The sequence below is a fragment of the Marmota flaviventris genome, chromosome 4, assembly GCF_047511675.1.
Source record: "Marmota flaviventris isolate mMarFla1 chromosome 4, mMarFla1.hap1, whole genome shotgun sequence".
Taxonomy (NCBI): domain Eukaryota; kingdom Metazoa; phylum Chordata; class Mammalia; order Rodentia; family Sciuridae; genus Marmota; species Marmota flaviventris.
Window position 1 is genome coordinate 105,901,270 of NC_092501.1, and position 26,234 is coordinate 105,927,503.

Below are 26,234 nucleotides of genomic sequence, written 5' to 3' on the forward strand. Positions count from 1 at the left end.
TGAAATGGGGGGATCACAAGTTTGAGAACAGCCTGGGATGAGGCCATGTCTCAAAATAAAAAATAAAAAGGGCTAGGGGGTACAGCTCAGCGTTAGAGCACCTCTAGCATGCACAAGGCCCTAGGGGTAAACCCCAGTGCCATCCCCCTCTCCCCAGCAGGGAAAAAATAAATAAACAGGAAAAAGAAAAGAAACTTGAGGGCATCACAAGAAATTATAAGACTGTACCCATTTGCTGGCTCAAGGAAGTTGAGGGTGTAGCTCAGCATCCCTGAGCATCCCTGGGTTCAATCCCCAGTACAAATAAATAAATAAACAAATATTTATTTATTTATTTACACACACATATATACATATTCATATATTCATATACATATTCACACACATATATGAAACCAAATAAATAATAAATAAAATTTTTAAAAGGTAAAGAAAGTGAGATCTAGTACACTAAATACTAGCAAGTCAGCTGATTATGAATGGAACAGGAAGTAGACACAATATTTCCTTAAAAGCACTCCAAATTCTACCTAATTTAAAATTTAAATTAAAAGGAGTTGAAATCTAAATAAATTTACTCTTTTCCTTAGTCATTGCCTGAGAAAAACAACAATAAAATTTGTTTCACTGCCAAAATCACCTAAAGGAAAGATACTATGATAAGCAGAAAGAGAAGAAATTATTTCTATATACTTAGTAATGAAGCCTAGACTTGAATCAGGTTTTAATTACAAACTAGTCAGGAAAATGTTATAATCTGATTCTAAATCTCTTCATCTGAAAAATGGGTAAAATAATTACCCTTTCTGGTTAATAAGATAGTGTTAGGACAAAAATAAAAGTAAAAGCAGGTATACAAAGTGCTTTGTTAGTTAAAATGTGTTTAAAGTAAGTGCAGCAGTGTGATTTCAGTGATTTTAGTAGCAATGCCTTGAACCTTTCCATAGGAAAGGAATGCAAATAGCCAGATAGGAAAATCTCACTCACTAAACCCCACTGGCCAAAAGAAAGAAAGAAACTGGCACAGCTTTGATAAAATGATACTCCAGGGAAAACACAGACATGAGCATCCACACTCCAGAAAATGTTGCTAAGGAATAGTTGATATTTGTATAAAGCACGAATACCTTAGTCAGCTTGGTATGCTGTAACAAGTACTGGGTGGCTTAAACAACAAATTTGTATTTCTCACAAATCCAGAAGTTGGAAATCCAAGGTCAGAGTGACTACAGGGAACAATTCCTATCCCAGGCTTCTTACTAGTTTAGACAGCCCTCTTCTTGCCCTGGAAAGAGAGTTAGCTGGCTCTCTGGCCTATTTTATATTGGAATATTAATATAATCTCATTCATTTCATGGCGTAATTACTCTTAAAAGGTCCCACCTCCAAATACCATCACATTGGGATTAGGGTTTCAATATTTGAATTTGGGAAGGGGGACACAAACATTCAGTCCATTGAAATGGACATCTTTTAAATACTACCAAAACAATTATTTCTGTAAAAAAAAAAAAAAAAGGACTACAAAACAGAATTATATATGAGTGTTGTAAATACAAAACACAATGAAAATACAAAATACTAGCTGGCAGACTCAATTGAAAGAAATAAAAGATGGCTGAGTGAAGAGCAGTGAAGAGCACTTGCCTGACAGGTGTCAGGTCTTGGGTTTGAACCCTAGTACTGTGGGGAGGAGGAGGAAGAGAAGGAGGCAAAGAGGGGGAGAGGAGGGGAAGGAGAGGGAGAGGGGAGGAGGAGGACAACCAGGACTTTGATGAAGAGGAGAAGAAGGATAAAGAGGAGGAGGAGAAAGGGGAGGGAGTCAGGCTGGGATTGTGACTCAGTGGTAGAGTGCTTGTCTAGTAAGGCACTGGGTTGGATCCGGGCACCACATACAAAATAAAATAAAGGTTAAAAAAGGTGAGGGGGGAAGAGGGGGAGGATACTAGAATAAAAAGGTAAAGTCATTACTGAAAAAGATGAACTGATAAGAGAATAAAGAAAAAACAGACACTGTGGAAATTCATGGGAATATTGGAATAGAAGAAATAGAAATTGGGAAAAGAAAAAAAATAAGGAGTTGAAAATATATTTTGAGGGAAAGGCATTGAAGGACATTTTAGAAACATTTCAGCACAACAGAACTGAAGAAGTAGGATGTCTTTAGGACCTTATTGAGAAGGTTATTGAAGGATAAACTTCATTAGCAAGAATAACTAGGGAAACAAGAGCAAAAGAATTTGCAATAAGAATTAAGTACATCACAGTAGAACAAAGACGCCCAACAAATAAAGAGATTAAGGGTGACATAAAGTCAACCTTGTGTGTGCTCCCAGTTTAGAAATTAATTATTTGCTTCTTAGTCTTTGTCTATGATAAAGTGTAAAAGTACCTAATGCATTGGGAGAGTTGGGAGAGAAAGAGGAGGATTATCTCATCTATAATATCTAAAAGTCACAAGGTATTATTTAAAGTTGATAATGCTGGAAATAAAATAAAATTTAACAAACCATAAGTAATATAATTTTATTGACTTATAACAAAAAGAGACAAAGTGACAAAGGGAAACAGACTCGAGGAAACATTCCAATATTATCATTGGTCTTCTTATGGACTATTAGTACCTAAATAAGTAAAGGTAAATAGAAAAATAAAAGTACAGGTCTTCTTAAATATTAAAAAATCACATACACAAAACAGCAACTGTGGAAAGACTTAAAAATAGCTGTCATTAGGAACATAACCTAGATTGCTACGACAAACCTAAGGCCAGACATATCTATTATATCAATAAATGCAAATAAGTTTGCCTCACCTATAAAAAGAAAAATAATTTTCAGATTCAAGACCAAATGAAAATGAAACTTGATTCTGCATGTGGGAGACACATTTTAAAACTTTCAGAAGAGTTGAAATTATAGTAGTTCTTGAGATATCAATATCAGATAAAGTAGAATTTGGTGTAAAAAGCATTTTATAACCAATGTCCTCTGTAATGCCAAAGGGGACAACTGACAACAAAGATATAAAACTCATGAGTAATCCATGCACCAAACAATAATTCAGGATATTCTTTCATCTCCAAATTCTTAATTTAATCACATCTGGAAAATCCCTTTTGCTATGTATGGTAATGTATTTATAGGTTCTGAATTTAGCACATGGACATTTTTTTGGGGGGGGGCACCAAAATTCAGCCTCCCACAGCATTTATTATTGTTATATCAGATAAGCCAGGAAATATAAATATTATTTAAATATAAATGCAAAATTGAGACCAGACTTTAAAATTGAGACCAGACTTTAAAATTTTAATACCAAAGGACTAAAGTTGCATCAAAAGAAAAGTTATTAAAATACTTGGTAATAAGATTATGTGCAGTCAAAAATTACTAGTTTATGTCATTCAATTAAAGAGAAATTATAAATGCCACTTTGGTTTAAAGCCAAGGTTTATCTAATCCATTTACCACCTAGGATAGTTTGCTTGAGATTTTAACTTCCTATAGTATTAGACTAGATACTCACACACTCTTCAAGTCTCAATCATTTAATTTTTAATTATTTCTTCTTATAAATACATACATGGTTTAAGATGTTAGAAAAGTTGAAAGAGTATATGATGACAAGTAAGTCCCTCACTTCCTCTGTCTTCAAGTTATGCCAGTTCTTCCAGATGCCACAAGTCACTAGTTTTCAGTGGTTTTTGTTTAATCTTCTGGAATTACTTGATCATTTTGAAGCTTCCCCACCCCCCTACCAATCCCCAAGGCAATAGAAAGTTAACCCCTGTATTCTTTCTTATTTATAACTTTATCTATACCAATTAGATGGCCTTTAGAAATAATTTCTCTCAATACATGAGACCATTTATTCAACTCTTTTTGGTGTTTACTATCTAATAAAGTATTTGCGGCACGATAATTTATATATAGCTTTTGATATTTAGTTTCTTTATCATACTTTAATTTTATCTTTATCACCCAAAGGAAGTAACTGTCATTTGGATGTCAAAGCATGGGATCTCGAGGCAGCACCTTGACTTAAAATTTGACTTTTTCAACTTTAAATTGGTTGACTTCGGGTAAGTTAATTGGTTATGTTTTTTTCCTTCTTCATGAGCAAAATGGGTATGGAGTTAAATGTTCCATGAAAACTGTGATACTTGCAAAGTAATTAATAAACAATTATATTTATGAAGAATTCCAGTACATGTGTGAGGATTATCCTCTTGTTTTATTTATCTTAGTTGCTAGTGATTACTATTTTTCTACATTTAACAAGTTTTCTCAATATGGGAAAAGGAATACTGGCTTGTAATTCTCAAAATAACCCTGGGTAATGTTATAATATTTATTATGTGTTATGGCTTGTGACAGTTAGTGTTCATTGAGCATTTATTGCCTACTGAGCTCTGTGCTAATGTGTTCTTGTCTCAACAAGACTTTTGAGCTTCACAAAAACCTTTGAAGCAGATGGTGTTATTGTCATCATCCTCATTTTAAGGATGGAAACCTAAGGAGGAGAGAGGTTGAATCACTTCCCCAGCCAGTTAGGGACAAAGCCAAGATTTGAATCTAGGCAATTTAAGACCATTGTCCATACACTGAGTTACCAGGTAACATTACCTCCTGAGGACAGTCTTTCCTGTACCATTTCACTGATCTTAGGGTTTCCCTCTCTCATTATTATATTTTTTAAATAAAAAAGTAAACTTGTGATGTACCAGGTAGGTTCATAGGCAGTAAGTGTACAAAGATACTGATAAGGCAGTGTGACTACCCAGAGACTGACCCTGCCAGCCTCAGCAAGATACAAATTCTAAAGAATAGCACTATTAACTTAAGGACTACTAACTTGATGTTAGGGCATGAAGTTTCTAATATTTGAAATAATATCACTTTCATTCTCTTTCAAAAGGAAATATGGAGGTGGGAAATTCCCTCACATCTTTCTCTGACTGAAGAAAACAACTGGCTTCTAACAACACCAATTATAAAAATCAGAGAATTAAGTAATTTATTCTAATATAAATGTGTCTTTAAAATTTATCCACATTAAGTATTGTCATCATAAGTGTTTTATAACACTATCCTCTTCCTGAGCTCACTATAGTTTGCCTCGATACCCTAGTCACAATGAAGGGAACAGAGTGAATAAAACCAGCCTCTACCTTAGGAAAGGAGGCAGATAGTATCATTAGAATTCTATTGGTTGTGGCTTTGTAGTGTCCACTAAAATGTCTTCCCCTAATACCAAGAGCTAGGTTTGGCATACTTAGGACTTCATTCTGTCCTTGACACTTTTCACTAGTTGGAGCAAATAGGGCTAGGACAGAGCTCTGGTTCTCATAGAAGTTAGTATGCCACTGACCCTTCAGTGTATTAAAATTTTCGAATGTCAATTGCTATTCTTCACATCACTTTACTTGTGTATGCATGGTTTTAAAATCTTAGGCTCTTGGCCCATTAAATACTGAAAACTTTGATTTTTGAACTGTACTCAGGGTTTTGAGAACCGTTTGTTAGTCGCAGTATTTTGATACCCACCAGAGAAAATATCTGGTCCTTGATGGAACAGTATCATTAACAGAAGCAGCCATTATAACAGAAGTACAAACTGTTATAAATGAAGTCACTGCCATGAAATAATACGATGTATTCTTTTTCAGTGAATTCTGTGCACTCAGTCAAGCTGAGACTTCCTTGATTATATATAGGGAATGCTTTCAGAGAACCACCAGCTGGGTTTTTTTTCCATGTTTTAAAAGCTGCTGTGCCATAGCATTCCAAAATAATACAGGTTAATACCACCTACCAACCAAATTTTTGACACAACATCCCTTTCCTTCAAATCTTGAAATAAAATTGATTTTCACTGCTATTTCATTTTAACTTGTAAGCCTCATGAATAACTACTCTAAAATAATTTCAACTCAGAAATATTCAGGAACTAGTGAGAAATTGATAGTGAATGTTTTTGGCTTAGGTAAAAGATATTGAATAAAAATGTAAAGGAACAACTTGTGTTTAGATGAGAAGAAACATGACAAGGAAGCAAGGAGCCAGAAATGATTCTCCATCATAACCAGAGTAGTTTAAAACTTTCTTTAATTCAGTGGGCTGAAACTTCAAACAAATGTTTCACTACCTGGGTAATCTGCAGAAATTATAAATTTGATCCTTATGTGTTTATTCTTAGAATGCCAGTCATTGATTATGGCAATATGATACTAAACATTTTGATGAAATATTTTTAAAAATTCAGCAAATCACATAGGTATTTGGAAACCTCTGAATCATAGATGTGATTTTATACTTTGCATTCCATTAGAATTATATTGATATTTATTTTGAAGGCATATGTGAATCTTGATTTTGTGTATCCTGCAGTTTATACAATTTGGGGTTGTAGGGAGGAAGTATTTTCTCTCTCTCTTTTTTTTTTCCTTTGAGTAAAGTGACAGAATTTCTTTCTTTTGTTAAACAGAGAAGAAGAGCAGCTCCGAGAGGGATCCCAAGTGGGTTGCCCAGGAGGAAGCTTCTTTAAGAAAAGAAATACAAAATTATGCATGTAATATTTGGTCAGAAAGATAATGGAAGTCACAACAAATCACAAATCTCAAGAGGCTGAAAAATATCACAAAGATCTTAAAATCTAGAAAATTAACAAAATGCTTTTAATCAATGAACTTCATAATAAGTCTCTAACACTTTTTTCCTTATACTTTTTAGCTGCATAATCATGGATTATCTTTTCCTATGACAATAATTTCAGAATATAATTTTTATTCTAGGGAATAGGAAGATAATTCAGCATTTCCTCTAACATAGGTGATTTAAACTTGTTTATTCTTATTACAAGTTTAGGAATGTTTCAGCTTTACAATTCCTTGTTGATAAGGTTCATGTACAATTTTAATATTGTTGCTAAGTTTGGGAAACCATTATCAAGTTTCTTTCATAGATGAACTGTAGAATTTCAGGACATTTCAAGATGTCTTGGTCTGATAGCACTCATTAACCAATTTGTCAGTGGTGTATTTGGGTTAAGTTTTTGGGTGGGTCTGTACAATGGGGTGTAGGAAGATTCCTGAAAGTCATTCCTACACTGGGATGGCTAGCAAAAATTCTTTAGGGAAATATTTATGGATGACATAAATATATGCCACCAAAGCCAAAATGTTTTGTAACAGTTTCCCTTAGGCAAATCCCCAAGATGCCTGCAACCATTCCAGTACAGAGAAGAAGAGCCACTGTGGTTTTAACTGATAGTGATTAAAGTATTATTGATTTGCAAATTTTATAAAACAGGCCTAGTAAATTTACTTGTATCTGAAGGAAAAAAGAACTTGACGTGTTTTGCTTAATTTTATCTGTTCTCTCAGCTCTGAATGAGTACTGAACTAGTTCTAACACAGGAGAATAAGATTAAATGTCCACTGTATTTCTAGATATCATTAAGTGCCTAAATACTTTCCCTTTTCCTTTTTTATTTTCAAGTATATATTTTTTAGTTGCTGATGGACATTTATTTATTTAGTTATATGCGGTGCTGAGACTCTAACCCAGTACCTCACACATGCTAGGCAAGTGTGCTTCCACTGAGCCACAACCCCAGTCCCTCCCTTTGCCTTTTGCATACTGGGAATTGAATTCAGGGCTTCATGTGTTTTAGGCAAATGCTCTTCCACTGGGCTATACCAGTCTAATATTTTTCTTAAAGTTATAAGTTTAATTCCTCATTTCTTTCCTTTTTGTTTTCCAAGTTCTCTGCTTTCTTCTGTTTAACTCTCATCTTTCTGACATTACCAGCTGAATTCTGGGTACTTTAGGACTAAACCTTGGAATTTATCTGACTTTCATAAAGTAGGGGGAACAAAGCATTCCTTATAAATATAAGAATGGGAAGATGAAATGTTAAATAAACATATTTGTTTTAGTCAGCTTTTTTGCCACTGTGACCAAAAGATCTGACAAGAACAATTTTAGAGAAAGAAAGGTTTATTTGACTCATGGTTTCAGAGATCTCAGTCCATAGATGACTGACTCCATTGCTTTATGCGGAGGTGAGGCAGAACATCATGGCTGAAGGGTGTGGCAGAGAAAACTAAACTCAGGACGTGAACATCAGAAAGCAGAGAGAGCTCCACTTGCCCAGCCCAAAATATAAACCCCAAAGGCATGCTCCCAATGACTACTTTCTCCAGACATACCCTACCTGCCTACAGTCACCACCCAGTTAATCCTTATCAGTGGATTAATGAACTGATTAGGTTAAACAAACTCTCATAATCTGATCAATTTACCTCTAAACTTTCTTGCATTGTCTTACACATAAACTTTTGGAAGACATCTCATATTTAAACCATAAGAATATTGTTTAAGAGAAAGAAAGTGTAACATCCAGTTCAATGGAAGACCAAATATATAATTTTATGTTGCAGATCATTAAATGTTAGAAACATATGTATTAATTTATGTATGGATTGAAATTTGCCTGTATCAGATGTTGCTTAATCATTTTAATGTAAGTAAAACATTTTAATGTAAGTTATAATCAGAATCCCATGTTCTTCAAGAGATATTTTTTTAACTTATAACTTAAAGTCATTAGTATTGTTGGAATAATTTGACAAAATGGCTGGTTTCAGCACAATTTTTATCCAAAGGACACAAACAAGTCAGCTTACTCCAAAATATTTCTATGTGATGGCAAAAAGGGATATATTAATAAAACATGTATTACTCCTGTTATGATAATATAAATTATTTAATTATATGAAGTATTTATCATCTTGATTTCTGTAGTGACAAATAGGTCTGAGGGTCAATAAAATTTGAATGAAGCACAGCAAAGACAAGCTTTTGATAGCAGACTTTTTTTTTTTTCTTTTTCCTGTTGATACTGGGGGTACAGAGACACTTAACCAGTGATCCACACCCACATCCAAATTTTCATTTTTAAAAAATTTGTTCTCCTTAGATATACATGACAGTAGAGCCTATTTAGATGTATTTGTACAAATAAGGAGTATATATTATTCTAATTAAGATCCCAGTCTTATGGCTGTACATGATGTTGAGATTCACTGTGGTATATTCATCTATGTACATAGGAAGGTTATATCAGATCCATTCCACTGTCTTACCTATTCCTATCCCCTCTCCCTTCTCTTCATTTCCTTTTGTAATACACTGAACTTCTATTTTTACCCTCCGTTTCCTCTCCCCTTTTTTGTCAGCATCCACATATCAGAGAGGCCATTCAACCTTTGTTTTTGTGGGGAATTGGCTTATTTCTCTTAGCATGATAGTCTCCTGATCCTTCCATTTGCTGGAAAATGTCATATAAAGTCATTCTTCTTTAAAGACGAGAAATATTCCATTGTGTATACATATCACATTTTCTTTATCCATTCATCTGTTGAAGGGTAGCTAGGTTGGTTCCATAGGTTAGATATTGTGAATTGTGCTGCTATAAATATTGATGTGGCTGTCCTAGTCCTAGATTTCATTCTTACTGGAGCAATGGGGGTCACATGTCCATCCTAGATCAAATTACTCTCTAGAGGAAATCAGTAGTCTGATTGGCCAGGTCTGAGTAATATACTTTATCTCAGGAACAAGAGAGAAATTGTATTGGATCATATTGCTGAGAGCCACAGCCGAGTCAGGATGGCTCCTGGCATTTTGCCAGAAGTAATGGTTGAGAGGCAACCCATTAAGATGATGATAATTAAGTTAAGCTGTCTATAATTGCTGTGACTGGATGATGCTGGATTGAAACAGGCTGTGTATTCAATTGTATATAGACCCCTGCTGTCCCCCTCGGGCGCCCCGCTACTTTGGAGTTCTCACGGGGATTCCAGGAGAGTTTGAGTTGGTTGGTTGGTGAAGTTCCGGTGGAGGGAGTTCCGGTTGGTGTGTGGTGTTCCTGAAAAGGCCCGAGTGGTTTGCATTCGGTGGAGTTCAGAAATAAAGTTTGTTCCTGCTTGAGTGGCTCGTGATTTTGTGCCCAGCCAGACTTCGGCATCATATAGATGGGAGTGGGAGAAAAGTGAGACTGTAGAAGAAATGCGAATATCATACTATAAGCATAAGAGGGTTAATGACTGTTTGACAAAATTATGTCTATCCTCTGATTAGCTCAACATCAATGTACATCTTTCTTCACATGTATAAACTTCCAAATGTCTTAGTTTGGCATACAATGACACTCTTTCATTTGTACTATGCTCTCCCCCAACAGAGATAGCTCAGCATTTGGTGTAGTTACTGCACCTAATACTAAATCTAGGTATCTGTATTGTGCATGCTTTTAAATAGGTGTGAATGTAATTCTCATGTTTTGAGAATCTATGGATAAATGATAAATTGAATCACTCTCAACATACTCAAAATGCAATTGTAGACTGAAATAGGTTAGTAACAATTTAGAACTCTTGTAGAGGAGAGGATAAAATGGGAAACAAAGTGGTCATGAATTAAATATGTTCTGCAGATAAGGAACTTTAAAAAAAAAACTTCCTAGTTGGGCTGGGGATGTGGCTCAAGTGGTAGCGTGCTTGCCTGGCATGCATGCTGCCTGGGGTTCGATCCTCAGCACCACATACAAATAAAGATGTTGTGTCTGCCAAAAACTAAAAAATAAACATTAAAAAATTCTCTAAAAAAAAAAAAATTCCTAGTTATACACGGACACAATCTTTATTTGTTTTTATGTGGTGCTGAGGATCCAACCCAGTGCCTCACATGTGCAAGGCAAGCAGGCAAGCGCTCTGCAACTGAGCCACAACCCCAGGCCAGATAAGGAATATTTTGCATGGGCAGTGAAGCAAATTGCTTGGACAGCCAACCTGGCTGTCTGGGCCTCTTCTTAGGAAAACCTCCCAAGTTTAATATCCTTCATAGAAGACCCTGGCGATGCATGTACATCTTTAGCAGCCTACTTCCTATTGGTGTGTGAGAGCAGGAATATGAGAGCCAACTGTGAACTTCCTGGCGATAGTATTTAGCCACAGTAATCAACAAATGCATAAATCAAATTATCCTCCTCTTTCCATAGTCAATTTTATCGTTCAACAGGACATCATTGAAAGGAGGCTCAGGGATTACTTAGGAATTGGAGGTTGAATAATTACCAATTTTTGTTTATTTAGCTTAAGATTTCTTTGACTATGCAATTTTTCTGAGAATTTAGTTGCTCCGAGTCTGTAATTGCATGGGTTAATCACCAGATATGTTGATCTTGTTCAGTTTTAGTTTTTCTACTTAGAATCTGGGTAGGGAATTTGTGCTTCTTACTATCTTCAGTTTCTTCTTTACTTGCCCAGACTTCAATTTCACGGCCTTTATCTTGGCCTTTGTTTCACAGTCCAGTGAACATATGGTGTGCAAGAGGTAAAATACTCAGCTTTTGGACCCCAAGCTGCATGCCCAATTGATATTTGTGATTAAGATAATTATCCCCTTTTGCAGGAAGAGAATTTATAATAAGAGATATCAGGTGGGAGCCTGATCATCAGACTTCTTTTAGGTGCCATTTTCATCTCATGCTAGATTTCCCGCCTCCTGCTTTTTTTTTTTTTTTTAATATGTTTTAGTTGTAGATGGGCACACTACCTTTATTTATTTATCTTTATGTAGTGCTGAGGATTGAACCCAGTGCCTCACCCATGCTAAATGAGCCATAACCCAGCCTCCCCACCTCCTGCTTTGTTTCCAGTTTGTAAGCTTGATGCAGAGAATTTTATCTTTATAATTTTGCAATCTTCAGATTATTGGACCCTGGGAATCTTAGGTATTAGCAAAGAATACCTTCCTGAGAATGAATGAATTCATCATAGCAATCAAAATTGCCATGAAGTTGTTCTTTCTTGTACAAGAAAAATCATGAGAACAGACAGGTGTCCTGCAAGCCAAGTGAAGAATGTTTATCAGGAAGGAAAAGGGGCTTGACTATGCTCATTGCTAAGACTGACAGGTCAAAACCAGGAAATAGTAAGCACTAGATTTGGCAATGTGAAAGTCTTAGAGACTATGGTAAGAGAAGTTCCAGTGAAGTAATGGGGTGGGAGTGGGAGAATGGATTACAGTGAGGAGTGGAAGAGAACTGGAGAAAGTACATGTTTGATGGAGTTTTGCTGTGAAAGAGTTTCCAATATTTCTGCCCTCAATAAGTTTTGAACTTCATGTCACTGAGTATATTTCCTGTAGTGAGAAAGGTGTTTCTCTACTATGTCATGTTCCTGTAACTACTTTAATGAGCCCTAATTTAATACCACCTGAAAGTGCCCATAGATATTACATTTAAACCTTTTGTAGTTAGTATTAACTTTTGCACTTCTATCTTTTGTTGTTAGCCAATAGTATATCAAGTGTCACACCTAGGGCTGCTGGGTGAGAATGTATGATGGCTAGTATATTTAGTAGCTTGAACTGCTTAGGATCTCTAAGTTGTCCTTTTAACTCATTCAAAATTACCAAGAGATAATTAATTAACTACACAATTTTGATTTTTTGAAGATTAAATGATCACCTATACAATCTTATTAATAATAAGAACAAAAATACACTTACTAAGTAGTTAGAGGTCTGTGGAACAAAAAAATGACATAAAGTCAAAGCATTATTAATTTAATTACATTTTTATCTATTACATTTAATTCCACTTATTAATACTTATGGGAAATCTCATTTTACTTTGTTAAGTCAGAATAATCAACTTTTAAGCTATAATTTTTTGGAAAAATGAGTGAACTTACTTAGGATTTCCTAAGATCCTCAAATTTTAAAAGCCTTACAATTTATATTGAAACTCCCGCCCCCAGTTCCTGATACTAAGCACTTGACACCTCAGAAATGAAGGTATAAATGCATAAATTATATCATTGTAGGATAGTGAAAACTGTAGAAAATTGTACAAAATAGCATGTGAACTAGAGGCAGGAGGCAGAAGTTGTGTTTGGGTAAATCAGGTGAGGTTTGCATCAGTGGCATTTGACACAAAAAGGAAAAGAAGAGAGCATTCAAAGCACAGTAAGTAAGAGGTCACCAAAGAGAAGATATCAGCTAGTTCTGGAAATAAGCAAAGTTTTGGGTTGGGGTAGAGGTGCTTGTGGCAGGAGCACTGGAATTAAATTTGGCAATGTTGTGGATTTAGTTTATTGAATAACAATATTAAAATTTTCTGTAAGGATCAGGGAGCATAAATTAGAGATTGACTAAGACAGGCCTTATGACTTGCTAACTAGGTCTATTTCTCTAGTTATTTTAATTACTTTGTCAGTATCCTTCAGAACATATTCTTTCTGTGAATTTTTTGTTTTAGGTCAACAACTCCATGTGCACTTAAGCTAATAATATATCATTATTATTCTAACTGTATTTTCTTTGTTGAAGTTCTCTATATTATAGTGTGTTACTAAATATGGCAGGATATGAGTTGGCCTTGCTGAACTTTGGGCCATTATAGTGGCTTCAGATTGAATTGGGTTATTTTAAGGTCATAAACTGATACAACAAAGGATTGGATTATTTATGACTTTAATATTCACTAGTGTTTCCAGCTCAAGATCCAATATACCACTGAATATTATCTGTCAAGAAAATACATCATCTGTTCCATTTATTGATGACCAATAAAGAAAAGGAGTTTAAATTGCTGCCTTGAACTCAAAAAATTTCCACCCCAAGTATTTCAATAATAATAATCATAATATTTGCAATATCTATATATTTATAATAGGAATATTTGTCAGATACTAATAGCATCAATTATAATTAATACATAAAATTAAATATTAATATATATGTGTATATATATATATAATTTAAATATACTTCTATATTGACTCTTTTTATTTTTGCATAATAGAGACTGACTGGGGAAAATAGGCGTATTATTCAAATGCTAACTACAAGCCTCAGCTGCATTTCTGTAACAAGTTAGAGTCTGGCATAAAAATATACATATATATTTTAAAATGAAAAGAGTGGCTACCTTTATCTCATTTGGCCACATTTTCCTTATACTTGTTAACTTCAGCAAATGTTTAAGAAAAATGGATATTATTTATTATGAGAGAAGTGAAAGAAATATTTCAGAATAATGACAAAGTTCCTTCCTTTAAAAGGAACCTGAAAAAGAATTATATTGATTTTATAGAATTAAACCTTAGAGATAAAAGGCAGTTTAGATTTTAATCATTTAAAAACAGATTGGAAAAAAAAAGTAGTCATTATTAAAATCTTTCTCTCTGAGCATCAACCCTAAAATAGGTCCTCATTATCTCATGGTAGCTTTTCTTTGTACTAATCAGACAGTAGGACATTTCTGGGAACAGCACTAGGAGATGGAACATCCTAAAGTAATAATTATTTTTCCCAAGGGACAATGATATCTCTGGGAATTGCATTACCAACCAAAAATTTGGCATAAAATAAATCACACATACATCTAATGATACAGTGTAAAAGCAAATATTAAGACACAGTGCAGAGTAAGGGAAACAATACAAATAAGAGCCTAGCAAGAGTTTCTGGCATAGAGTAGATAACCCATACATTTTAGTTTCAGATTACTTTGGATACCTAACAAATTGCCCCCAAATTTAGTAGCTTAAAACAATAATGACCACTTATTCTGTTACACGTTTCCTGTGGGCTAGTAAATCAGGCTCAGCTTTTCTCTGCTCCACAGCATCTAAAGCCTCAGTTGGAGGATTCAAAGGTTGAAGGCTGACTCATCTGAAGACTCATTCAATCACATATCTGGCAGTAGAGGGTGATTTTTGGTTGGGGACTTACCTAGGCTTGTTTTCTGTAACACAGACACCTGGCCTCTCTGCCTCCTGAGCTTCCTCACATTATAGCAACGAGGTGGGTGGATAAGTAGAGAGAAAGCTAGGCAGATGATAAATAGACCAATAGTTGAGAAAGAGAGGGAGATTACACAGAAGCTGTTTTGCCTGTTGTGATCTAGGCTCAGAATAAGCAATCTTATTTCTGTTATAGTCTAATGGTTAAAAAAAAAAATCACAAAGATCCAAAAGGAGGAAATATAAACATATAAACTTCACTTCTCATGGGAGGCATGTGGCACTTACACTGTAAGAAGATCACAAGATGAAATATATATCTGTGCTGCCATTTTGGGAAAATACAATTTGCTAACCTATCCATAATTTGAAATAATAATATTACATTTGAAATTGTAGAAAGTAAGAGAGTCTAGAGAATTTTATAACCCGAAGTATTTAAGAAATTATAGCCTCTGAATAAAAGTGCCATTGAAGTTAATTACCAGACTGGGGCCATTCAATTGATTATTCCAGTGTCAAGAATTGAACACAGGTTTTCTGAATCTCAGTTCTATAACAACTCGCCTTATAAGTATCCTTTAAAATATACTCATTTGTTCATTGATTAGAAAAGAGTCTTATTACAAATGAAAAATTTGAATTTTTAAAACTAATATTGGAATCTGGGATTCCTATAATCCCAGCAACTAGGGTGGCCATTAAAGAGGATTACAAATTTTAGGCCAGCTGGGCAATTTATCAAGACCCTGCCTGTCTCAAAATGAAAATTAAAAAGTGCTGAGGATGTAGCTCAGTGGTAGACCAGCTCTGGGTTTAATGCCCAGAACTGGAAACAAACAAACAAACAAACAAAAAACCAGAAAGCAATATTGGAGGAGAATAGTTCCTAGCTGAAATTTTAAAAATGTAGGTATGTCTGAAAAACAGACTGGCTTTGTGATCTCTTTAACATCTACTTTTATATGAGCTGGGTGTATGAGGCAGTTTTCAGCAAGACAATGTGCTTGTTCCTTAACCCTATTTCTTATCTGAGCTGTAGGAAACCAGAGAACTGAAGCACATCTATTTCAAAAGGAATCTATGGATTACACAGTGAGTAGAGCTCTTGGTTCCGAGGTGACCCAAGCACAACTGTAATTTGGAGAGGGGTTTCATATAATGCACAAAAACAGTGGAGGAAACACATTACTGTTTGACATCTTGAGGCCATGAAAGTTTGGGGGCAGTAATAGATAATCCCTTAAAAATAGAAACAGCAAAGAAATGACTGTAGCAATTATGATATTTGATACTTTCCTCCAGTAAGTTGTGAGTAATGAATAGAAACAAGAGGCCAGAATAGAGGAGAGTGAATTGTTGCTGCCTATATGTTGCACAACTGGCGAGGAATTTTTGCAAAACTGTAATGGATTATTGCCTGGGAGAGGATAGGTGTTAGAAACATGATGCTTAAATGCTGTGGTGACGCTGTGAACAGTGACAATAAATTTTGAGTATACATGTTAATGAATAAGTCAGAGAAGGCTTATGCAAATTATCTACAGTTAACATTTAATTAGCAATGATTTCATTTAACGGTTTAGGGTTTTTATATAACAGTTTAGAATTAAAGGGTATCTAGATGAATTATCTGAATAACTTCTATTAAAAACTAAACTGTTACCTTTTCTTCCCTTCATTCTGAGTCAAGCAAAAGCATAAAACTGTTCCAATTTTCATCCTTTACAAAAACATTTACCAAAGCATCTATTTGAAAACATCTTTATAGGGTTTGTTATTGTTAAAATTCAGAGATCCTTAGAGTTTTCAATGTGGATGCCCTGTATAATGTCATTTCTTTGCTATTCCCAGAATAGTAACCTCTCATAACTTCCAAGTCTTTTCATGCCACTAAAAATCCATGGCAGCTTTGAAAGTTTACAAAAGTCATAAAAGCACAGATGGAAAGGTGCATGCAAGTCGAGTGGAGCTGAGAAAACTGGTGGAGGGTGGATAATGGATATCAGAAGTTTGAAGTACAAATTTCAGCTCTGCTATTGACCAGATATACAAAAGTAAACCTTACTTTCCTCATCTGTAAAATGGGGATTTTAGATCCACATACACAGACACACACACACACAAATAGCTTTGTTAAAATTTACTGAGATAATTGAACACAGAAACTAGAAAAGGATGCCATTAAACTACAAGGGAGGCCATAGGGAAGAGGAAGAGTCAAGGGGAGGGAGGAGGGGGTTTAGGGGGAGATATCAGGTTTCTCTCAAAAGGTTTAATTCCTCTTTTTTTGTTTTCTTGTACCTAAAAAATTCTTTTACTCTCCTTAGGAGTTCCAACTTCAGCTCATTGCAGACTTTATACTTTCTTTCTTTTTTTTTTTTTAATTTAATTTATTTTTTTTTAGAGAGAGAGAGAGAGAATTTTTTAGTATTTATTTTTTAGTTCTCTGCAGACATAACATCTTTGTTTGTATGTGGTGCTGAGGATCGAACCCGGGCCGCACGCATGCCAGGCAAGCGCGCTACCGCTTGAGCCACATCTCCAGCCCAGACTTTATACTTTCTGTAAATGAATGATTTATCTAATTAAAGATGAGAATCCATATTCTCATCTAGTTTGTTATTACCATTTTCCATGGCATTAACTTATCTATATAGAATATTTAAAAGTAAAAATTTTGATGTGAAAAAATTAGCATAACTCATATTTTTCCTTTTTATTTTGAAATGTTTCAAACCTCATTGAAAAGTCAAAAAAATTTAACAAGCTGTTGGGCACAGTGGTGCACACCTTTAATTCCAATGGCTTAGAAAGCTTAGTCAGGAGGATAGCAAGTTCAGAGAAAGCCTCAGCAACTTAGCAAGTTAACTAAGTAACTTGGTGAGATCCTGTCTCAAAATAAAATATGAAAAGGGCTGGGGGTGTGGCCCAGTGGTTAAGTGCTCCAGGTTCAATACCCAATACAAAAGGAAAAAAAAAAAAAAGACAAAAATTTAATATATTAACAAGCACTAGGACCCTCCAATTGATTAATTCACTTTTAGTATTTTTGTCACATATTTCTTTCCCTCATTCCTAGCTATACATATCTGTATGTACATATTTATATAGATTTACTTTAAAACTTATTCCAGTGCTTTAAAACTTATTCCATTACCATAGCATTTGATTTTAAAATTCCCAAGATCAAGAATAATACTATTATTATACCGAATAGTCATACCATCATCACACCATAATTCCATTATACTATCCAGTTTTTAGACCATATTCAAGTGTCTGTAATGGGTCACAAATAGTTGCTTTCATTCATCTGTTTTTTTATATGTAGGATTGTTTTCATTTCTCCTGCATCTATTTAATCTCAAAGAAATTTCTAAGACATTTTAGTATTCTAGGTTACATTTCCTGTAGAATATGCCACAGTCTGGATGTATCTGCCTGTGTCTTCAGGTCTAATTTGTTCTGATAATCCCCTATGACTTTTATTTTTTTTATTTGAATCAAATGGGGTATAATTTCTCATTTTTCTGATCCCCTATGACTTTTAAATGTGTTTCCATCTAGACCTGGGTTTTTCCACCTTGGCACAATTGACATTTTGTGCTAGATAATTATATATTGGGGATGCAGAATTATCCTATTCACTGCAGCTTGATTAGCAGTATCCCCGGCCTCTACCTATCAGATGCAGTTAACAACATCCATGCCCTTCAGGTTGCCCTGGTGAGAACCACGGTCATGAAGCTTGCTTGAAATTAGCTTAAATAATTTTGGCAAGAAAATTTCTTAAATGATGAGTATGCCTAATTGCACTATATCAAAAAGCACATGACATCATATTGCCTCATTATTTGTGATCTAACTTTGATCATTTGTTCAAGGCAATGATTTTTTTTTAAAGGTAAAGAAATGTTTTCCATTTTGTAACATGTCATGTCTTGGATTTCTGTAGTGTAGAATCTTTACCCAGTGGCTTTTAATATTCTTTGATGAAATTTGCCAATTAATATTCTTTGATGAAATTACCAACTGTAATTCATTTAGAAAATTATTATTTTTCTATCATTTGTTCTACATTTATAATCTGATATTGCTTTCAAAGAAAATGTTTCATCCTCCCCCTCCTTTATTTTTAGTGCTCAGAACTTAGGCATTAAAAAAAAATTCTATGCATGTTATCAATATTGTCTTACCCTTTTTGATGCACGTTGTCCCAAATTTTTCCAATAGAATTCCATTCTTAAGGGAATTCAGTGTTTTGTGGCATATTTTACGTAGTTATAAGCATCATGCAATAGCAAATCCTCATTGTTTTATGCTGCCTATGATAACAAATGTATAAAAGATACTCAATTTACACCTTAAGGAATTCTGGTGATTGGGACAACATATAATTTCCACAGTTAAGAATTTACACTAATCGCAAAATGTAAATAACTGGGAAAAGAATATCTATTTAAAAAACAATACAGATATGCGTGATTGTGCAGGCCTATAATCTGGAAGCTAAAGCAGGCGGGTTCCAAGTTCAAGGCCAGCCTCTAGATCTGTCTCAAAAATAAAATGAAAAAGAACTTGGTAGGTAACTCATGGTAAAGTGCCCCTAGGTTCAAACCTCAATACCAAACCTAACACAAAATAAATAAACGAACAAAAAAGTAAACAAAACAAAAAATTGGGGAAATTAATTTTAAGTCATCCCATTTACTTTTAAAATGCTATCTTTACCCTCTTCACCTGGATACAATGACCAGTGCCTACACACTAAAATATACTTGCAGCATATGTATGACCTAAACACTGTAAACTATTGCAAACTGTAGGAAATAAAATACAGTTACTTCTGATTCTAAAAGTGCTTTAAAACTTATTCCATTACCAAAAACAACTACTTGGAAACAAATTTCATAGCATTTGATTTTAAAAAAAAAGCATCGTAATTTTAGAACTATGACTTTTGGAAAAGTCAAACGGACAACTCAGTTAAAACGAGAAAAATTTGTAGTGAGAAATTTTAACTCTACTTAAGAATAGTTATCTCCCTTCCTTCGGTAACTAACAATTTTCTCTGCAAGAGCAGTTCTGCCTACTGCCAAAGTCTCTGCTCCAAGTCTTGAGACACGGCGAGCGGTGGTTCTGGAGTTTAAGTTCTCTGTTCTCCGGACTTGGAGGCTGGGAACAAGGCCACTCAACAACCGACATCTTATCGGAGAAAGCTGAAGGGACGAAAAGACCCGGAAGCTGGGGTAAACTTCTATGAAGCGTCTGGGCACCCTGCGTTCCCTTCTGCCTGCTCTTTCCTGATTGGCCCGCGAACGAACCCACAGCCCAATTTCACTGGCACGTCTTACGCGCCGCTGGGCGTCGCCGCGCATGCCCACTCTGGGATCCCAGCTGGGCTTCAGCTCTCCAGATCTCTGGTGAAGGACACAGATAAATCTGCTGTGGGATGGGCCTAGTGATATTAGTTGTCAAGGTTGCAGCCCCGCCCCCACACGTAAACGAGCTCAGAGGGAGGAGGACAGGAAAACCAAGGATTGACATACAACTGCCTGATTTTCCTGTTTCCCAAGTGCAGGTTTTCTTAGGTAGACTATTTACTTTCATTATGGTATTAGACCTGAGTAATCCTGTAGGGACTCAAAAACACCACGGCTGCATTTTTGTTTGAGTCCCTGCAGAGAGGAAGGCAAGGTGGGATGATGCTGGGGTGTGTGAGTGTGCTGGGGACCCCTTGAGTTTTACTGCACAAAATGTGGCATTAGCGTTGTTCTGAAAGCTCTGCCCTGCAACAGACACTCTAAAGCTCTCTTGCCCGGAGTTGCCGGACTATCAGCGCTGGAAAAGCGAACCTTACTTTCTGCTCTACAAAGAACCTTTTCACCGAAGAACCTAGCATTAAGGTGTTCAACTCAGAAAAGTGATAAAACAAAGCCTTCCGTCCTTTTGAGTCAAGTGTCTTCCGATTCCCAATACCCCAGACCGTGTTTGACTCGTCACCACCCAGGCACCCGCAGCCTACCAGCCCACAACAGGCCGGCCCCTACGGCCGCTTGGAAAACGCGGCAAGCGGAACCCGCACGCGGAAGTGCGGGCCGCACTGAGCATGCTCAGTTGTAGAGCCGACCAGAGGAGTTTTTTTTTTTTCTTTTCTTTTTTTTCTTTCTTTCTTTTTTTTTTTTTGGTCTCAAGTAAGAGGCCTCCCCCACCCCCACCTCCGCCCCCCCACCGCCCCCGGCCTAAGCAGCTACCATGGCCGAGGTCCCCAGCGCGGCGTTGTCCCAGGCTGGTTGGTAAGTAGTGAGTCCCGCCGGGCCACGGGCGCGGGCCGGGGCCCCAACGAGGGTTGGGGTTAGGGGCAGCGGGGTGCGTGTCTGGGTAGGCGGAGGCCGCTGCCCGCCCCCGGCCTCTCCCCGGGTCCTCCGGGCCGGCTCCGCCCCCGGCGCCACGCGGAGCCGAGCGAGTCCCTGCTCCCCTCGGGCGGCGGCCTGGGCCCCGGGCGGCGGGCCCGTGGAGAGGCCGGGGACTACGGGCTGAATGGGCCGGCCGGGCAGACGGCGGCCCAGGCCCGAGTCGCGTCGCCCAGAAGGACCTGCAGCGCCGTCCGCACCGCCACCCTTGGGTGTCGCGGCGGGACGCGGGGAGGCGAGTGCTGCGGAGCCGAGCGGGGCGGAGTGGGCGAGAGCGGCCGGAGCGGCCAGAGCCCGCGGGGCCGCGGGAAGTTGTGGGGTACCGGCGCACAGCCCGCGCTGCTGCCCGCCACCTCTTCTTTGCCCTTATTTGAAAGCAGAGCCCGGGCCATTGTGAAGCTGCCTTCCACGGCATACACACAACTTCAGAAGCTAAGGATGACTGCATTATCAACTCGCGGGGGGGGGGGGGGGGTGCTCCGCAGAACTTTTCTTGAAGGAATGGCGTTGTTCTGATTTTCAGACACGTTTCCTGTCAAGATTTAGGATCCGAAGGCAATTAAAAAATATGCGAAATTAAGTATTTTCTGAGTCTGCGTCCATTATCGTTGTAAACATCCACTTTACTTCAGTAACGCTTTCCCCAGCTTTGCATAGGCGCAACCTGGACTGACGGTAGCGAAGGGGATGAAAAGGATTTGCCTAGGCTCTCAGAAATAACTACCTTAGTGGAAAGGGAGAGGGAGGCATTAAAAGATCAAACACAAATAGTGTGGTAAACTATAGAGAAGAGACAAAGTGTGCTGTGGAATTGAAGGGAGTTAATTTTCTAGAGAAGTGGACTTTGAAGCATGATACAAGACTTTCTAGACATAGTGAAAGACCCACCGATTCCCTGTCCAAGAAAGACGCACGAGGCACTGGCTGCAAACGCAAGAGGTGATTTATTGATACACAGGCGCCTGCGGGTGCCCAGCGAAACCTCAGCCGGAGCTTCGGTGAACTGGCACACCGGGCTTTGGGGTACAGATCTTTTATAGGGTACAGTGGTCAGTTTCCCTCCTAGCACAGTAACAGGTATCTCATTGGCTCTTTTGAATCCAGCATATAGGTCACTTAAAGGGTAAACTTGTTTTTCACTATAGGTTCCTGGAAAAACCATATAAAAAACCATTTGTTATTCATTGTATGGTTTTTCATTGTATGATCCCGTTTGCCCAACCGTGCCGGTTCCTTTCCCAACCATCCTGTCCTTTCTTAATCGGTTACACTTAACTGATTTTCTGAAAAATACATCTGACGTCTGTGCAGGTGCGGAAGCAAGCCCTGGTGATTTATTACTGGGCCTAAAGTTATTGGGCTGGGGTCTTTCATTCCCCCCTTTTTCTTTATCATGGATAGAATCTTATATCCATTGTTCTGCTTGCTCAGGTTCTTGGATTAAGCTTGTGTGTGACCCTGTTTGTTGTTTAAGCAACTGGTACTGTTGAGTTAGAACCATAGTTTGGATTATAGAAAGTCTCTCTCTCATGAATTGCACCAATCTATTGAGTATGCAGGGTCCAAACGTTAGGATTATTAGCAGAATAACTAAAGGTCCCGCTATGGTGGATAGCAAAGTAGTTAACCATGGGGATTTGTTAAACCAATGTTTAAACCATCCTTGTTGTGCTTCAAATTTTTTTTTTTTTTTTTTGCCTTTTTGCCAACCTTTCAGTGACTTTTTTCATAGTTTCCCGGACCACCCCCGTATGGTCAGCATAAAAACAACATTGTTCCTTTAAAACCACACAGAGACCATCTTTCTTAAGGAATCACAGATCTAATCCCCTCCTATTTTGTAGCACGACTTCTGCGAGGGAAGAGAGAGATTTTTCTAAGGCAGTGATAGACTTGGTCACTTGATATTAGACCCCCGATTTATCTAACTACACTGACTACCTAACTTTAAATCTGGCTTTATTATTTTTTTTTCTAATTTGGGAACTCCTTACTGCTGTGAGGAAGGGGGACGAAGAGAATCTTTCTGGCTTCTTCAGGCTGAAAAGGGACGGCGTGGGGCAAGCAGTTTGGAGTCCCCCTTAAAAATATTGGGTCTATCGAGTGGTCCATGATGAAAGTCTAATTGAGAAGTAATAGGCTGGAGGGCTATTTGAGTGATGGGTGGTCTATAAGAGAAACAAGAACTTATTAGTACTGGAACCATATTGATGCAGTAATAAATGCCACAGCACAGGAATATGCCAATGAGTATAATGGCCAAGACAAAGATTAACAATGTTTTCCATCAGGCAGTACCAGGAACTAGGAGCTAGGATATTGTTTCCACAAAAAAGTTGCTGAGGACATGGCTTCCATCTGAGCAGGTAAATCTTTAAAGATATTTGTCACATTGTCAGAAATGTTAGGGATGTCAACACAACAACTAACATGTAGGGTTACAGATGTCTTTTTCTTTAAGATATAGTTTAATAATTTAATGCCATCTGATCCTGCAAAATCCTTTTACTAGTATAACCTCTGTGTCTAATAGAGAAATCTTTAATTCTGTTACTTAGGGCTGGATAACCATATTAGCAAACATCAAGCCTACCTGCGTTGGCTAGAAATAAAGGCCTTAGACTAAAACTACTCTAGCAGTCCCTTTGACAGTTATCAGGCATGTCTGTCTAAGAATCTTTTTTGTAGCCTTCAGCCTACTTATTTATGGAAGTTACATTTAACTATTATTATCATTTAAGATGTCCAGGAACAGCTGTGCTTTGGCTTTGACTGTCTTTGCTAAGTGTTTAAGATGAAGCAAGTCAAAACTGACTTTTGTTTCTACCTATTGTTTACAGTCAGCTGAGTTATCCTGGGAGTCCTCGGGAACTTCATAGCAGCTTTTCAGTTCTGCTAGTGCCATTTGCGCTAGGATGGGTCCAGGCCTTGCTTGACCATATGGCTTTCCTCAGAAGCATCAGGGATGTCTCCCTTTTCTAATGACCCTCCTCTTTACAGCAAATGCACCGATTGGCTTTCTGTCCTCCACTGGTCTCATTAATCTCCCTGCTCAGGAGGTTATGTGGCCTAGAGTTGCTGAGCCCTTTGAAGAAGTCCCCTATTCCCTGATTTAGACTGACTCAGAGGGCAAGAGCCGAATATTGGTTTTCTTGGCCCTTTTAATTTAACTAATTTTAAAAACTTGATCTTAAACATCCAGCAAATAAGTTAACAGCCTTATATTAAGAGCACTGGGCTTTAATGTTTATCTCTCTATCCTGTAGGTGATAACTCCTTATCTTATGTTGACCCAGGTTGTGTTCTTAAAGCAATACCTCTTTAAAACATTAACAGGCAATCCTTAAACCATCTATAAGCAAACTACAAAACAAAACTAACTAGGGTAAAAACATATTTAGCTTATATAATAGCTACCTTGAATTCTAGCAGGGTTATACATCATAATTTCCTATTTGAGATCCTAGTAATCTTGGCACAAACCTATTTTTGGACACAACTTTAACTGTACTGAAATCTGGCTTACTTCTTTCATAGCCACTTTCACATGTAGTGAGATGGGACAGAGCCTTATTTCAAGTAAGGCAGGGCTCTTTATAAATCTCAAGTACTATAGTTCTGAAGCTGATCATTTTATAAAGTTTACATAAATTGTTGTTCAAGTTTACATGAACATTAGCTAACACAACATAATATCACACCTAAAACATGAATTAAAGGCTGAAAGCTTTTTTAACTTCTTATAGAAAAGTAGTAATGTACTTTTGTGTTTTGCAATAAAACCTTTACACAGATTAGGCTCTTATTAACTTAAAAATACATGAATTGTATCTCAGAGTAGAAAGTAACATGGAACCGTACATATCTTATTGATAACAAGTTCAGTTATAGAACACAAATGATATAATTGAATCTCCAACATTTTTTTTTTTTTTAAGCCTAAAATTACCATACGACTTTAGAACACCAGCTTGATATAATGTTCTTTTGAAGCTTTTACCTTACAGACTTGTATACCTGGAAGATATGAACACATTAATAACACCATAATTACATAAACCTCCTTTTGTTCACATTTTGAAACAATACTTATAAACTTTTAAATTTAAGCAGAGTTAACATTTTATTAGGGCCTTTTTGAACACCTAGAGAAACTTATAAGCTTAATTTTGAGGACATTTTTACTTTTATCTGTTTACCCAATCTAAATTGAACCGTTTGAATCACGTGAATTAAAGATATTTGGATCTATTTTTAATTTTTTAATTAATTTTTTTTTTTTTTTATGAGCGCTCCTCATCTGTCAATTGTTATATCACTGTAGGATATATGGACATACACACATACAGACATACCGACATACAACACATAACAAGAGTGTGCACACATAACAATAATAAAGGCCTCGTAGCTTTTTGCAGATGAAATCTCCATTGCAATGTTTTTTGTTTTTTTGTTTTTTTTTAAAAACTTTACTGATCAGAAAATCATTAACCTAGGTCTGCAGGATCAGAATCACGAGCTCAAAAAAAAAAAAATACAGAATCTAAGAAAAAAAACAAGAATCCTAAAAAAAGATGACTGGCCAGTAGTTAGTAAATACCATACAATTTACTTCTTGGTTTGGTCTAGTTTGAGTTCAGGTAAAAAGACACTTTTACCTTTTTTTTTTTTTTTTTTTTCCTTGGGCCTGAGCTCCAAGCTGCTTCTGTTTGCATATCAGTTTAAGCCCTGACCAAGGTCTGGAAGGAGCAGGGAAAAAAACTGCTATTTTGAGCAGACACTTTAGGCCTAAGACATTTTAACCTTAAGTTATATTTCCAGGTTTAGATGTTGAAAATTATGATACAAATTTAAGAAGCAATTTCCAAAATTTAAAATTTTATATCTTTTTACACTAGAAACACTTGTTCATATAAAACTGGAAATAGGATCTCTACCATCAGAAGAAATTTCTTTAGTACCTCTAAGCCACTTTGCTTGTTCTGAAGTTTCTA

General features: G+C 36.7%; 1 protein-coding gene and 2 long non-coding RNA genes across 4 annotated transcripts in view; 1 reads left to right on the forward strand and 2 right to left on the reverse strand.

The window, feature by feature from the left end:
- Positions 1-7,386: 7,386 nt before the first annotated feature.
- On the reverse strand, positions 7,387-20,169 carry LOC139705448 (uncharacterized). The gene is made up of 3 exons (XR_011707373.1): positions 19,888-20,169; positions 19,021-19,149; positions 7,387-10,065 (listed from the first exon to the last, which is right to left on the reverse strand). It is a non-coding gene; the product is annotated as an uncharacterized lncRNA (long non-coding RNA).
- Positions 20,170-21,036: 867 nt separating this feature from the next.
- Tdrd3 (tudor domain containing 3) overlaps positions 21,037-26,234 on the forward strand; it is a 141,767-nt gene continuing 136,569 nt past the window's right edge. For both annotated transcript variants that reach the window (XM_027938063.3, XM_027938064.3), the window contains exon 1: positions 21,037-21,120. In XM_027938063.3, the coding sequence (XP_027793864.2) occupies positions 21,080-21,120 (41 nt within the window). In that variant the 5' untranslated portion in view covers positions 21,037-21,079. The remainder of the gene's footprint in view (positions 21,121-26,234) is intronic.
- Positions 22,163-24,963, reverse strand: LOC139705447 (uncharacterized). Its single transcript, XR_011707372.1, has 2 exons — positions 23,232-24,963; positions 22,163-22,386 (listed from the first exon to the last, which is right to left on the reverse strand). It is a non-coding gene; the product is annotated as an uncharacterized lncRNA (long non-coding RNA).